At 37.2% G+C, this 14711-nt stretch overlaps 1 protein-coding gene across 1 annotated transcript in view; it reads left to right on the top strand.

The window, feature by feature from the left end:
* The window catches only part of ATF6 (activating transcription factor 6), a 239690-nt gene that overhangs the window by 74597 nt on the left and 150382 nt on the right, over positions 1-14711 (top strand). The window contains exons 11-12 of the mRNA XM_043878947.1: positions 7789-7920; positions 14049-14162. Of these exons, the coding sequence (XP_043734882.1) occupies positions 7789-7920; positions 14049-14162 (246 nt within the window). The remainder of the gene's footprint in view (positions 1-7788; positions 7921-14048; positions 14163-14711) is intronic.

Below are 14711 nucleotides of genomic sequence, written 5' to 3'. Positions count from 1 at the left end.
CTTGCAGGGTAGCTTGCCAAGGAGACATAGAGACTTCTATTTTTTAAAAATATTTATTAGTTTATTTGAAAATACTGAATAGAATGTGATTTAAGCTAATTATGAAAAGAGTGATTATATTGTCTTATTTATATCATGAACTATAAACAGTTAATCATTATACTAACTCTTATTGTCACTGGGTCATCTCCTTGTGTTTTGGGAAATTTTTTCCAAAATTAACAAAAAGAGACACTGAATGATGCAAAAACACTCATGCCAACAATCTGAAAGTTGCTGGCAACAACAATTTTCTCATAATCTTTTGTACATTTGGCTATTATGACTGTCAGATTCCTTCCTTCATATTTGTGTTGTCAAAGTTATATGAAGACAGTCTTGAATTCTGGCAGTAAAATAAAGCTCCTTCATGTATTTCAAATATTAATAAAAACAAGGGAAATGTAAACTTTCAGTTATTTAGATGGTTAAAGTTAGTTTCTGTAAGTCATTTCATAGTTTCAAGCATATATAGTTGTTTTGAGCTGAATTGGACAGTCAGCATCTCTGTAATTTAACTTAAGAGAAATTTCATTTTAAGACTTCAAAAAAAATTTACAAGGACTTGCGGCTGAAGGACAACTACCAAAAATAAACAAGTGAAAAACTTTAAAAGCGTCTTTACAGAATTTCTTGATATATTGCCTTCAAAATACATTCAGGCCAAATGGATAGATAATAAAATTGGGACTCATAGACTGTTTGGATGCTTTTTTATTGTTTTTTCTTCTAGTCATTTTTTAAAAATTTATTTACTTTAATTGGAGGCTAATTACAATATTGTGGTGGTTTTGCCATACATTAACATGAATCAGCCCTGAGTGTACATGTGTCCACCCATCCTGAACCCCCCTCCCACCTCCCTCGCCACCCCATCCCTCTGGGTTGTCCCAGAGCACTGGCTTTGAGTGCCCTGCTCCATGCATTTGAACTTGCACTGGTCATCTATTTTACATATGGTAATATACATGTTTCAAAGCTATTCTCTCAAATCATCCCCCCTTCACCTTCTCCTACATAGTCCAAAAGTCTGTTCTTTACATCTGTGTGTCTTTTGCTGTCTTGCATATAGGGTCATAGTTACCGTCTTTCTAAATTCTATATATATGCATTAATATACTGTATTGGTGTTTCTCTTTCTGACTTATTTCACTCTGTATAATAGGCTCCAGTTTCATCCACCTCATTGGAACTGACTCAAATGTGTTCTTTTTTTTATAGCTGAGTAATATTCCACTGTGTATATATATATATCACAACTTCCTTATCCATTCGTCTGCTGATGGACATCTAGGTTGCTTCAGTGTCCTAGCTATTGAAGACAGTGCTACAATGAACATTGGGGTGCATGTGTCTCTTTCCATTTTGGATTCATTGGTGTGTATGCCCAGCACACAGCAATTGCTAGGTCATATGGCAGTTCTATTTCCTGTTTTTTAGGGAATCTGCACAGAATTCTCCGTAGTGGCTGTACTAGTTTGCATTCCCACCAACAGTGTAAGATGGTTCCCTTTTCTCCACACCCTCTCCACCATTTATTGTTTGTAGACTTTTTGTTGGTAGCCATTCTGACCAGCATGAGATGGTACCTCATTGTGGTTTTGATTTGCATTTCTCTGATAATTAGTGATATTGAGCATCTTTTCATGTATTTGTTAGCCTGGATGCTTATTTTTGCCTCTTCTCTGACTTACTTCCTTGTTAAAAATGCTTTGTTGACTCTGTGTAATGAAAGTGTTGTGAAGATCATTTTGTGGAGTCCATTGAATGAGATCTGAGTGAGCCCTCAGGCTAAAAAAGGGTAAAATTATTAAAGTAGTTACGGTTAAACATATATTTGTCATTACACTCTGATAATCATTTTCTCATGTGGGCAGTGGGAAAAATAGTGATCACTTACGAGCCAAACCAATCTACATTAAAACTGATTTCTAGCAAGTGTAGCTGCTGCTAAGTGATTATGACTGCTAAGTGATTACAGTCCAATTACAGATGGAATAAACTGAACTGATAGTTAAACTCAAGGCATTTCCTTGTAACAGTTATAAATTCTGACTTGAAATGCCAGTTTTCATAGTGGTAGTAAAATCATCTAAAGAACAATAATCAGTAGAAGAACTCTTTAAAAGCTCCCAAGTACTAATGGTTATCAACTATTAATAATTTACTTTAGGGACTTCCCTGGTGGTCCAGTAACAAAGATTCCAAGCTCCCAATGCAGGGGGCCCATGTTTGATCGTTAGTTGGGGAACTAGATCCCACATGCTGCAGCTAAAGACTCCACATGCCGCAGCAAATATCAAAACACCACATGCTGTAAGTAAGACCCAGTGCAGCAAATAAAAATAAATATAAACCTTTAAAAAATAACTTAATAACTTACTCTATTAATCATCCATAAACCACATAAATCATTCTTGATTTTGACCTTCCACAGCCATTTCATCTAACTCCCCTATCCTCTTCCCCACACTGTTCACTTCTGTTGGATTTACTGTGAGAAACATGTAACTTTTAGGGAATTGAGGTAGGAAAGATATTATGAGAAAAAAGATGAGTTTAAAATAGTGGTTCTCAAACATTGGCGTGTGTCATGTGGACAGCTAGTTAAAACATAGATCGTTAGGCACCGCTTGCAGGGTTTCTGGGTGCTAGGACTGGAATGGGACCCGAGAGTTTGCCTTTCTAACCAGGTACCAGGTGATGCAAACGCTGCTGGTCTGGGTACTGCACTTGGTGAGAGTCACTGTCCTAGAGGAAGGTGTGTTCTGATCCAGAACTGACTGTGTCCATTGCTAGTTGATAGTAGAATTCAAGGAAGGGAAAATGTTAAAGCCACTCCTAGAAGCCATAGCAGCCTCTGTAACTTGGCACTTACCTATGAGAGCCTCGCAAACAACTTTAAGATCCCTAGCCAGGAAATAGATAAAGCAGAGGAACTGTCCTAGTGTTCTGCTGTTTTTCTGGCAGTGGTAATCACCAAGTAGTCTAGATGGGTAGGGGACAAATGGAATATCAGTTTTTAAAAGAAAGAAGTTAGATTTCCCCCATTATACTGGGGAATTTAGCATTAATCACATGGAAGATGTTGCTATAGAAAGGGATATGATAACTGGGAACCAAAATTAAAACAAGAATAAAACATACCAGTTTTGCTTTTATTGAATAAATTGCTAAACTTATTGATAGTGTGGCAGGCAAGGCCACCCATAAATAATCTAGCCTTGCATTGCTCTTAGTCTCGTCTCTTTCCCTTCTCTCTTTGAGATGGTCCCTTTCCCACTGTGCTTATACATGCGCATGTCCACCCATATACCCTCTCCTGCTTTACTTGTAATTTCTCAAGCAAATCATGCTCTCCTGTGACTGTGTCCTTTTTCATATTAGTCTGCATGAAATGCCTTTTCTTACTCCCATCCTCCTTTTCCACCTGTTTATTTACTGCTTGTCATTTAAGATAACTTCATGATCCTCTTGGTAAAGATCAAATACCCTAGCTATATGCTTCTGTAACATTTGGCATTAACCGCTATTATGCTGCTAATCCCTCTATTATCATTTGTCTGTACCCCCCCCTCCAACATACACACAGAGACACACACACACACACTTATACACACTATATTCGGTTTTATCTTTGAGTCTTTAGTATCAAATATGGTTCCTGGAATGTAATAGGTGTCTAGAACATGTTGAATAAATGAGTGAATCAATCAGTCATTCTGGGAAATGGTGTCAACATAAGGCAATGATGATGTTCTAATCCTGGACCCAAATCCTGGCTTCATTAATTACTCGGAGCATGTACATTTCTGACACCAATTCCAATGTGTGTTTTTTTCATACCACCAAACAGTTCTCCTAAGGGTTCTGATCATCTGGTTCCAATGTATGGAGAGGTTTTCCCCATACCACCAAGCAATTCTCCGACACCAGCTGGGTGTCCTACAGTTCAGCTTAATTCTGATGCAGCCAGTGTGGAGACAAGGTCAGATTCCACAGGTTAAGGGCTCAGTCCTACAAGAGTTACCCTCCCCTCCTTCAGACATCAACTGCAAATCCATGTTGTCACCTGGGCTTCTGGCTAACAAGCTATAGATCAGAGGATCCCACAATCCTCAGGTTCCTGTTTGTTTGCTGGAGTGGCTCACAGAATCCAGAGAAACATTTTGCTTACTAGAATACCAGTTTATCGTTAAAGGATATAACTCAGGGACAGCCAAGTGGAAGAGCTGCATGGGGCAAGGTATGGGGGAATGGACAGGGAGCTTCCATGCCCTCTTCAAGCTCACCACTGTCTCTGAATCTTTACTAACCGAGATGCTCCCTGAATCCCTTCGTTTTGGGTTTTTATGGAGGCTTCATGACAGAGACATGGTTGATTAAGTCATTTGGTGATTGGTGATTGAACCTAATCTCTAGTCCTTTTCCCTTTCCTGGAGGTGGGGGTGCGAGTTGGGACTGAAAGTTCAAACTCTGTAGTCTATGACTGATTCCTCTGGGGACTAACCCCCATCCTTAGACAACCTAAGGGCCTTTCAGTGTCACGTCATTAACATAGCAAATGGCACCTTTATGGGTCTCATCACTTGGGAAATTCACAAGGATGTTAGGAGCTCTGGGCCAGGAAAATGTTGCCACCAAATATATATTTCTTTTTATAAATCACCATATCACAGCATGACCTTCGGCAAACTTTAAATTCTTTGAGCCTCAACTTTCTTTGAGCTTTCATTCCTTAGTACATAGAAGGTGCTCAGAAGATGGTAGCTGCTGTTACACTGCATTTGCGTCTTAGGAGAATGTTTACCAGTCTTGTAATATCCCTGTGGTAAAGACAGGGATTTTGGACTTAGGAGATACTATGGTTAATTCATAAGTGTTTTAACTTAGGTTTTTACAAACTTAGAAGGTGCTCCCTAGGAGCATGCTCCAGGGCTCAGTTTCTCTTCTCTGTCCTCAACAGCTCAGCTGAGGATGTGGATGGCATGTTGTTGCTTGCTTTGAAGGAGAATTTCTGTTGCTAATTAGGATCGGAAAAGTTCTTGAATGGTATTTTAAAGGGAATTGACGTAAATTATTCAGCTGGATCACAAAGCTCAATTATATAAATTCTAAATTGGAAGTGGGAGAAGAAGGGAAGGGAAGGGAGGGTAATAGTCCAGTCAGTTTGTGAGAAGACTTGGAATTTTAATTAAACCAACTTCAATATAGAGTCTGATGTAACTGCCAAAAAAGCCTGTGTGATATTAGGCTGCATTGGTGGAAGAATAATATTTAGAACATAGGAAGGAATTACCCTGTTCCGTCCTGTAATGGTCATACCACCTGAGAAGTGCTGTGGCCGGTTCTGGACATCATCTCTGAGAAGCATACTGAGAGGGGAGTGACCAAATATGCTGAAGGAACCTAAGACTGTACTATAAAGAGGAACACGCGGAAGAAACTATAGCCATGAAAGAGAAAGCCTGAAGTGAGGGCTGAGGGATGTTAGGTTTCTTTGGATATTGGAAGAAGGCTTGCTTATTAGGTATGTTCTGAATAGCCACAGAGTCCAGAACTTGTACCAAGACCAATGGCACTTTGAAGTGAATTGCAGGGAGGGACACCCAGAATTTGCTCCTCTCCCAAACCCTGTTCCTTCCTAGGAGCTTTTAGCTCAACACTTAATCCAGTAGAAATAAAATGTGAGTGGGCTTCAGACACAATTAAATAGTTACAGTGGTAGCGTTTCTGCTAGTCACTGGTGAAATTGACGGAGTACTTCCACCAAACAGGAATGTTATTATGTGGATATTTCACAGATGCAGTGGAGAGGTAGGCTGACAGGAGGTGAATTAATTCTGTAAACTGGGGTAAGTTCTTTTTTAAAAAATAGTTTTATTTACTTGTTTATTTTTGGCTGTGCTGGGTCTCTGTTGCTGGGCAGGCTTTTCCCTAGTTGCAGAGCGGAGGCTCCTCTCTAGTTGTGGAGCATGGGCTCTCAGGTGCCCGGGCTTCAGTACCTGGCTCAGTAGGTGTGGTGCCTGGGCTTAGTTGCTCTGCAGCATGTGGGATGTTCACGGATCAGGGCTTAAACCTCTGTCTCCCGTGTAGCAGGTGGGTTCTTTACCACTCAGCAACCAGAGAAGTCTTAGGGGGGATGTTTTTACCTTTGATTTTGTTTAGGCTTACTTTCCTAAGTAGAATTTTTGGCATCACCCTTGAAAGGATTAAAAAGTAAACCCTTTTCAAAAATGTAAGGTTCAAAAAGAAAAAATACATTCTAGAGTTATCGTCACACTCTTCATTTGGCTTCCCTACGAAATTGCTTTTGTTTATTGCTTATCTCGTGTTTTCTAAAGTACTCACTAGGGTAAGTTTTCGTAAGTTTAGTTGGCTATTCCACAGCCTTTTATCTCACTTGTAGCAGGGTTTATACTGTTCCTCTCAGGTGAACATTCTTTCTGAAAGATACGGTTGTAACAAAATGGAGCCTTAGTTGTAGCAAAATTAGATTTTACACCAAGACCATCTTTGGTGGTACACTTCTGAAGAGTCTGTAGTATGCCAGCGTGCCACAGCACACCATGTGAGAGACACTGGGTGATGGTGACTCTAGGAATGAAGAATTGAAGAGGATGGGGAATATGACAAGATAGCAGAAAAAGATTCTAGAGTGATGTGCATGCTTTTTTCTTCCACCCAACATCCCTTTCTCCAAATTTGGAGGCAAAGTACTATGCCCTAAAGAACTCCTTTTCTCTTAGAATCTCAGGGCCCTTAACTGTGACCCTCTCATCAGCCTTATTTGCTTCCTTCACTTCATCCCTCTAAATAGAATCTGATATCCCTTCTTTTGTGCTTCCTTAGGGAAATTCCCTTTGTGTTGAATTTCAAAAAGATTTTTTTGACTAGTATATGTGTGGCACTGTAAAATTAAACAACACGATATCATATCAATGAGCCAAATTTCTAAGCCCTTGATTAGTTAATTAAAAGTGTTAAATAACTATTGCAATATTTGAGAGATTATATATATATATATACACATACACACACATATATATATATGTTTGCCCCAGATACATAAAGAAAGATTTAGGGAAAGTGAAGAGAAAGGAGTAAATAAACATTTAAAAAATTTCTGTTAACTTTGATAGCCTGCTTTCTGGAATGGTGAAAATCTAGTGAATTTGATTGTTGATAAAGAGAATAATTACTGTTTCATTTGAAGTATTTCTTCTTTGAAAACATCAGTCTGAAACATCAAGGAAGACTTCTTATTCTAGTTATTATCTGAGTTTAGAATTTGTTTATATGTACATTTACCTATTTTTACTTTATATGGATGTATATATTCACATGCTAAGTCACTCAGTTGTGTCCAACTCTTTGCGACCCCATGGAGTGTACCCCCCCAGGCTCCTTTGTCCATGGAATTCTCCAGGCAAGAATACTGGAGCGGGTTGCCATTTCCTTCTACAGGGATATATTCATAGTTCAAAGCATATAGAATACTGACTTTTTAAAACAGTTTATAAATAATGTACTTCTATAGTTAGAAAAATTATTTTCAGAATTTATTTTCATGTATGTACAGGATGCCAAGCTAGGGATTTGACCATATCAGTAAGCTGTTTGACTTGCCTCTATACCTAGTATTCTTGCTGTGTGTACAGAATTGTGATTTGCTTCAGAGCGACATGTAGTATGCATATGTATGACAAATTTTTTTTTAATTATTTGCTAACATTTTAACATTTTCAGCATGTTGGAACAAGATTCCAAGAGAATGAATCCTAGTGTGAACCCTACAAATCAAAGGAGGCATCTTCTAGGATTTTCTGCTAAAGAGGAGCAAGACACATCAGATGATATCATCCAGAAAAACAGCTACAGGTTAGATTTATATCTGAATTGTTTATACACAATTTCAACTAGTAGAGCAAACAAGTTACAAGGATGTTCGTAAATTTTACAAAGGTCAGTTCTAAGGGTAAATTTCCTTTTTAAAAACTGTCCAAGTTTTAGAATTCTTGTAGAACTGTGACCTTAAAATCTCAGTTTGTGTACACTAATATACACATTGAAACACAATCATTATATATTACACATGCTATATTGTTTGTAGTGTCTTTAACATAGTTATTTTACTGTCATGTTTATATATATAGTGTAATATTTGTTACTATATCATCTGTGATGGATATGATTTGGTGGAATGATATGGCTGAACCCATTTGTAGTTATTAGATAAAATCATTTATACTTGTTTATTGTGATTTTTATTGAATTTCTTTTTCTTGTTATAATTTAATTCTATCTTCATAAATTTCCATATAGCTTGGAAATAGTAAAGACAGCTGTATGAAAATATTTTTACCTTATGTCAAGTAGAAGAAGGTTATAGTGGCCCTTTTCAGAAGTGTTTTTGATAAACATTTCCCTGTGTGATTTATAATTTTTATTAGAGTCAAGTGGAGCTAGATCCTTGAGTTACAAGGCAAAGGGAGGTTATAGTGTGGCAACCATGGCACAGAATAATGCTTGAAAATCATTAAAGATTTGATTACTCTTAACTCTCTGAGGTTTTACAGGCCAAAGGCCATAGGGGAATCATTCTTCTGATTTTTACTCTGTTACACCCGTACCACTTAATGAGAGTATTACCGTAATCCTTCAGGCTTGTCTTCATTTAGTCTTCCTGGAAAAAATGCTAGTATTCACTTTTTTTAAGAATCTTCAGTGTGCAAAATACTGTGCTAAATATGGCAGATGATCCAAAGAATATATGGTAGTAACTGTAATACAACATAGAATGTGATAGATGTTGGAAAACCCAACATTTCCTGCCTTTTTTTTACATGCCCAAATTAGCCATACTTCTGAAATACTGATCTTAGTGATCGTATAAGAGTCTCCCTGAGTATTACTGGAGTTTAATAGTAATAGTATTTTTAATTTACTAAATAATTTTTACAAGGTAGCCCTGTATATCCTGTAATTTTGAGTTCTGTTGTTGTCTATGTAAGATCCAGCAAAAGTTACATTTTTCATAGGTAGCCTTTGGATTTATGACAGTTGAGAGTATGCCTCTTAAGTTATATAGCTTGTTGCTAAAAATAGAATGGAATCAGACACCTGAAATTACTGTTCAGGTAAGCTTTATAAAAATATTTCTTATTTTTCACTAACTACAATAAATAAAAGCCTTCAGTTACTTGTCCACGTTAGAGTAAGATAATATGGTGGTTCCTGGAAAGCACAGTCCTTTGATCATATTAGCTCTAACTAGAGGTCTGAATGACTTTTAGGCTGTAATTTATCAGCTTTCAAAATAATGCATGAAGTGCAAGCCATCTCTCTGTCCCTGACCCAGAGCCTCCATTGCTTGTGCATAAGCTATTAATAGGTTACTGGTCTTAATAAAAAATGGAAATGATTATCAATTCTTGATTGTGTGCAAGTCTCTATCGAAATACCCAAGATTATTACTGAGCCGTTTGGTAGATTTCAGTGTTAGCCCATTAATTTGATATTCTTTCTTTTATTATTTTATATACTAAATAAGAGATACCAAAAAATGTTTGTGAAACATTTGAAAGCACCAAGTATGAATTTGTTTTAAACTGATTTTTAGGTGGTTTATTTATACTCAGCCATAACATTTGTGTGTGTTTTTTTAATGCAGCTTACTTTGTGTTATCTTTAATTTTTTCAGGAGAGTTATGAGAACTGGTTCAAATAAAAAAAAGAGTAGATTCTAATCTCATAATTTATAATATTACATTTGTCTATCATTTAATAATTAACTGCATATGTTTTTTCAGTCTTAGAAATGTGTGGTATATAAGATGACCATATAATCTGTCGACCAAACTGAGAGACTTTTAATAATGAAAGGTAGTACTAGTGTCAGTCCATCAGTTCAATCATTCAGTCGTGTCGGACTCTGCGACCCCGTGAACTGCAGCACACCAGGCCTCCCTGTCCATCACCAACAAACTCATGTCCATCGAGTTGGTGATGCTATCCAACCGTCTCATCCTCTGTCGTCTCCTTCTCCTCCTGCCTTCAATCTTTCCCAGCATCAGGGTCTTTTCTAATGAGTCACTTCTTTGCATCAGGTGACCAAAGTACTGGAGCTTCAGCTACTAGTACTAGTGTCCTAGTGTAATAATTATGTCAGGATGTCAGGTATAAATCAGGACTGTCTTGGATGAAGGGAAAAGGATAGTCACTCTACTTCTAAGGCATCAGCCAGAACCTGTATTTATTCAGGAATTCTCATTAGCTGTAGCTCCTTAATACTGCCCTTTATTTCAGTGTTTTATTTATTGAAATTTTTTCTATTGGTCTGGAATGGTTTGCAGGCAGTCTGGAACTCTGGCCATCTCAGGAGTAATGTGGATATCATTGTCTCCAGGTTGCATGTCGGCTTAGGTTCTCCCTTTTCTTTCTTCTGCAATTCCACCTAGTCCCTTTCCTGATACAATATTTTTCCTATCAGATTTTTTGTTTCCTTTTCCAAAGAATATATTTGGCTGATAGAACAAAGCCAGTCAGCGCAGATGTGCAGAAATCATTACTGGAGTTTATCACATGGAAATAAAATTATAAATCAGATTTATAGTTTCAAAAGTAGTTCTAGACTTTTTTGATAGACTTGACTTCAGTGTTTGTATTTTTGTGAGTATTCAGACCTGATTTTAAAATAACACATATATAAAGATCTTTGGTCTTTGTAGGTGAGGTTTTTTTTTTTTTTTGGTTATTTTTTGTTTTTGTTTTTGTTTTAGTGTGACCAACAGTCTCTGGTTTCTTAAAAGCATTCAGAATTTACCAAGTGCAAGGCAGCATTTTTTTCTTCTCCCTCAGCAGTTAATTTGAGCTGATTTCCTTTTGTGTGTGCATTCATTACCTGTGTACCACCATCTCTGTTTTATTCTGAATAACAACCCCAGTAGGCAGAAGAAAGGGCATCAAGAATGTTTCTGGTGCAGCTGCAGGGAAAAGTGGTGTATATGCCCTCTGCTGTTGCTTTTTCACCCTTGTATGTGGCATACCTAGAAGTCTTTAAGTTTTATCTAAAGTTAGTTTTCCACACTGCAAAAATTATTTTTGTCAAGCTGGCTAGTGATTTCAGCATTGTCAAATCCAGTGAAAACTTCTCTCTATCTTGATCTTTCCTCAGCATTTGTATAGATCACTCCTTCTTGAAGTCTTCTCCTTTAGTATTGCTGCATTTTTGTTTCCTCTTTTTTCACGGGCTCTGCTTCATTTCTGTAGGCTCCTCTTCTATCCAGATCCTAAAGTACAGAACTGTTAACTTTTTGTTCTCTTTATGCCATAATTTAGCACACAGTCCACTTCTGTATATCCTGATGACTCTTTTGTTTCCTGTCCAGACGTCTGCGTCTCCAAAGTCATACATCCAGTAGTTCCTTCATTTCTCTTAACATTTCAAACTTAACACCTGCACAGTGAAACTCTAGGTCCTTTTCCATATTCTAGTTTCACCCACTTCTGTATAATACGCTTCTTCGTTTCTGTTGCTCAAGCCAGAAACCCTGGTTCCTCCCTTTCAACAAGTGCTGTTGATATTCTTTCCAAATATTATCTTGAATTGGTTCATTTTTTTTTTTTATCTTCACTGCCATCACCTTAGTTCATAGTAGCTGCAGCTCTCGCCCAGATTGCTATTGATCTCTCCTAACTGAGAGAGAAATTACCAAGTGCAAGGCAGAGTGGTCTTCCACTCTAACGGGTCTCCCAGCTTCCCCTTTTGCCTCCATCAAAACTGATTTTGATACAATAGCAAGGGATACATATAAATTAAAAATATATCACTTCTTTACCTAACACACCTTTTTGTGGCTTCTTATTACATTTAGTAATTCCTTATCATGATTGGTCTCCATCTTTCTAAACACCTTGTGCCTCCCCTCACTTGCTTACAACTTTTCAGCTGGTGTGTTTTCCTTAAGTTCCATAAAGCCTCCCTTTTCCCACCTGCCTCTGTCTAGAACACTCTTCCCCCAGTTTTTATAGATTTGGCTTCTTGTCATCCTTTACACCTTGTCTTAAATACCGTCTCCTTCTCAGACCATTTTATCTGAAGTAGACATTGTCATTAGGTTTTCTATCTCAACCTTTTTTTTTTTTCATAGCTCTTACCTCAGTTTGGATTTATTCTGTGTTTGCTTTCTTGTATTTGGTCCATCTTCTCCATCAAGATCATGGAGGATTGGACTCCCTGTTCTCTGTTGGAATTCCATCACCTAGCACAGTATCTGGCACATAGTTGGTATTCAATAAATATCTATTGTTGATTGAAAAGCACAAATCTAGCCATGTCCAATTTTGTGTTTTTCTTTTGAATTTTAATAAATCTAGTTTTCTAAATCTAGAGTATTGTATATAAAGAAATTCAAGACAGAATTCAGATTTCTTAGTAAGAAAGGTTAAAATAGCAGACTGATGGGAATAAATAGCAATAATATCCTCAACTCAGATTAGGATCTGATTAGGATTTTCAACCCACATTTTGCTCACTACATCACACTCTGGATATGAATTCACATGATATGTGAATTCACTGTGATGATTAGGAAAGTATATTTTTTAAAGCTAATGGAATAACTGGTTAATGTCAGCCAGGTGTTTTATTAGGGATTCCTCCATGATTCTAATATTTAACTTTTCAAGGCTTTTACTTTTCTCCTGCCAAGTATTTTATGCTTTTCCTTTCTCCTCCCACACACAGATATTTTTTTAAAAATTGTTTTTAAGTTGAGGATAATTGTTTTACAATATTGTATTGGTTTCTTCATACAACAGCGTGAATCAGCCATAAGGATATATGTGTCCCTCCCACTTGAACCTCCTCCTCCAGCCTGTCCCACCCTCCGGGCTGTCAGAGTGCCGTGTTGAGCTCCCTGTGTTACGCAGCAGCTTCCCATTAGCTATCTGTCTTACATATTGTACTGCATATGTTTCAGTGCTACTCTCTCAATGTGTCCTATCCTCTCCTTCCCCCGCTGTGTCCAAAGTCTGTTTTCTACGTCTGAGTCTCTGTTCCTACCCTGTAAATAGGTTCATCAGTACTGTTTTTTCTAGATTCCGTACATCTACGTCAATACATGATATTTATTTTTTTATTTCTGACTTATGTCACTGTATAACAGGCTCTAGATTTATCCACTTCACTAGGACTGACCCAAACGTGTTCCTTGTTCTGGCTGAGTAATATTCTATTATATATATGTGCCGCAGCTTCTTTGTCTGTTCATCTGTCAGTGGACGTCTAGGTTGCTTCCATGTCCTGGCTGTTGCAAATGGTGCTGTAATGAATATTGGGATATACACAGACACTCTTTTCAGGAGACTATTCAGTTCTCTTATCACAGTGTTGAGAGTGAGCACAAACTTCAGTCCTGGTTACGTAATACTTCACTGTCAATCAGAAGTCTTTCCTGTCCATCAGTGGGTCTTCCCCCCAGTTTCGCTTCTTACTGTGTTACCTCCTGTGTTCCAGCATCACTGAGTGTGCCTTGAGTTCATTGAAGACGTGAACTGTGTGTTATCATTATATCTATAGTCTTAAGTACTTAATAATTGGGCAGTAAATGTGAACTACTGTGATAATCTCTGTAGAAAATTGCAAAATGATGTCTGTGCTATATGGTATATATTTCCCTCCATTTTAGATCACATTCACTTCTTGCTTACAGTATGTTCTATTTAAAATATTTACAAAAATGTTTTTATTGAAGTATAGAAGTATAGTTGATTTACAGTATTGTGTTAATCACTGCTGTGTGTACACACACAGATTCCTTTTTAACATTCTTTTCCATTATGATTTATCATAGGATATGGACTATAGTTCTCTGCTGTATAGTAGGACTGTACTTGTTTATATTTTTATTTCCATGAAAACAATACTAGCAATGACTTTCTTATAGCAAACTTCTTCTTAGGAATATAAGACACAAGGCAACACATTTTGTACATTTATGTTTCAGATATGACCATTCTGTTTCAAATGACAAAGCCCTGATGGTGCTAACTGAAGAACCATTACTCTATATCCCTCCGCCTCCCTGTCAGCCCCTGATAAACACAACAGAATCTCTCAGGTGAGTGTTGTCAACTGTTGCAGATATAGCCGCATGGGTCCCTGTGCTTAGCTGTGGAACCTAGAAAAATATTAATTCAGATTAACCAAGTAGCTGAGAAAACTCTGAATTATTTCTTGCATAACCATAGGCAGGCATATCAATTGTTCACTTTCCCCACCAACCTGATAAAGGAGGTATTGGGTCTATTTTATGTGATTATATTGGAGTTATATGCTTAAATATGTCTTATTTGAAAACTAAAGAATGACATTAATATAAAAATTCAGGGTAAGTGTTAGATTTGCAGGTGGTAACATTCCTATTGGAAGGTACCTTTTCCTTCAAATTAGGAGGGTAATAATTTGAAGATATGTGATTCTGGAATCACTTTCACATTAGTGTATTTTTATTTATTTACTCTTCATTGAATTGTTTTTTCCTGTGAATTTTGGATCCTATATTCACACCTTAAAAACTGCTTCAGTTTTTTTTTTGTGTGTGTGGTATGTAGTAATCAGCTGTAAAAAAAGTAAGTATAGTCTGACATCTCCACAACTGCTTTAAAAA

The sequence above is a fragment of the Cervus elaphus genome, chromosome 20 (assembly GCF_910594005.1).
Source record: "Cervus elaphus chromosome 20, mCerEla1.1, whole genome shotgun sequence".
Lineage (NCBI taxonomy): Eukaryota > Metazoa > Chordata > Mammalia > Artiodactyla > Cervidae > Cervus > Cervus elaphus.
The sequence above is the reverse complement of the archived record's forward strand: the minus strand, read 5'-3'. Positions and strand labels throughout refer to the sequence as shown.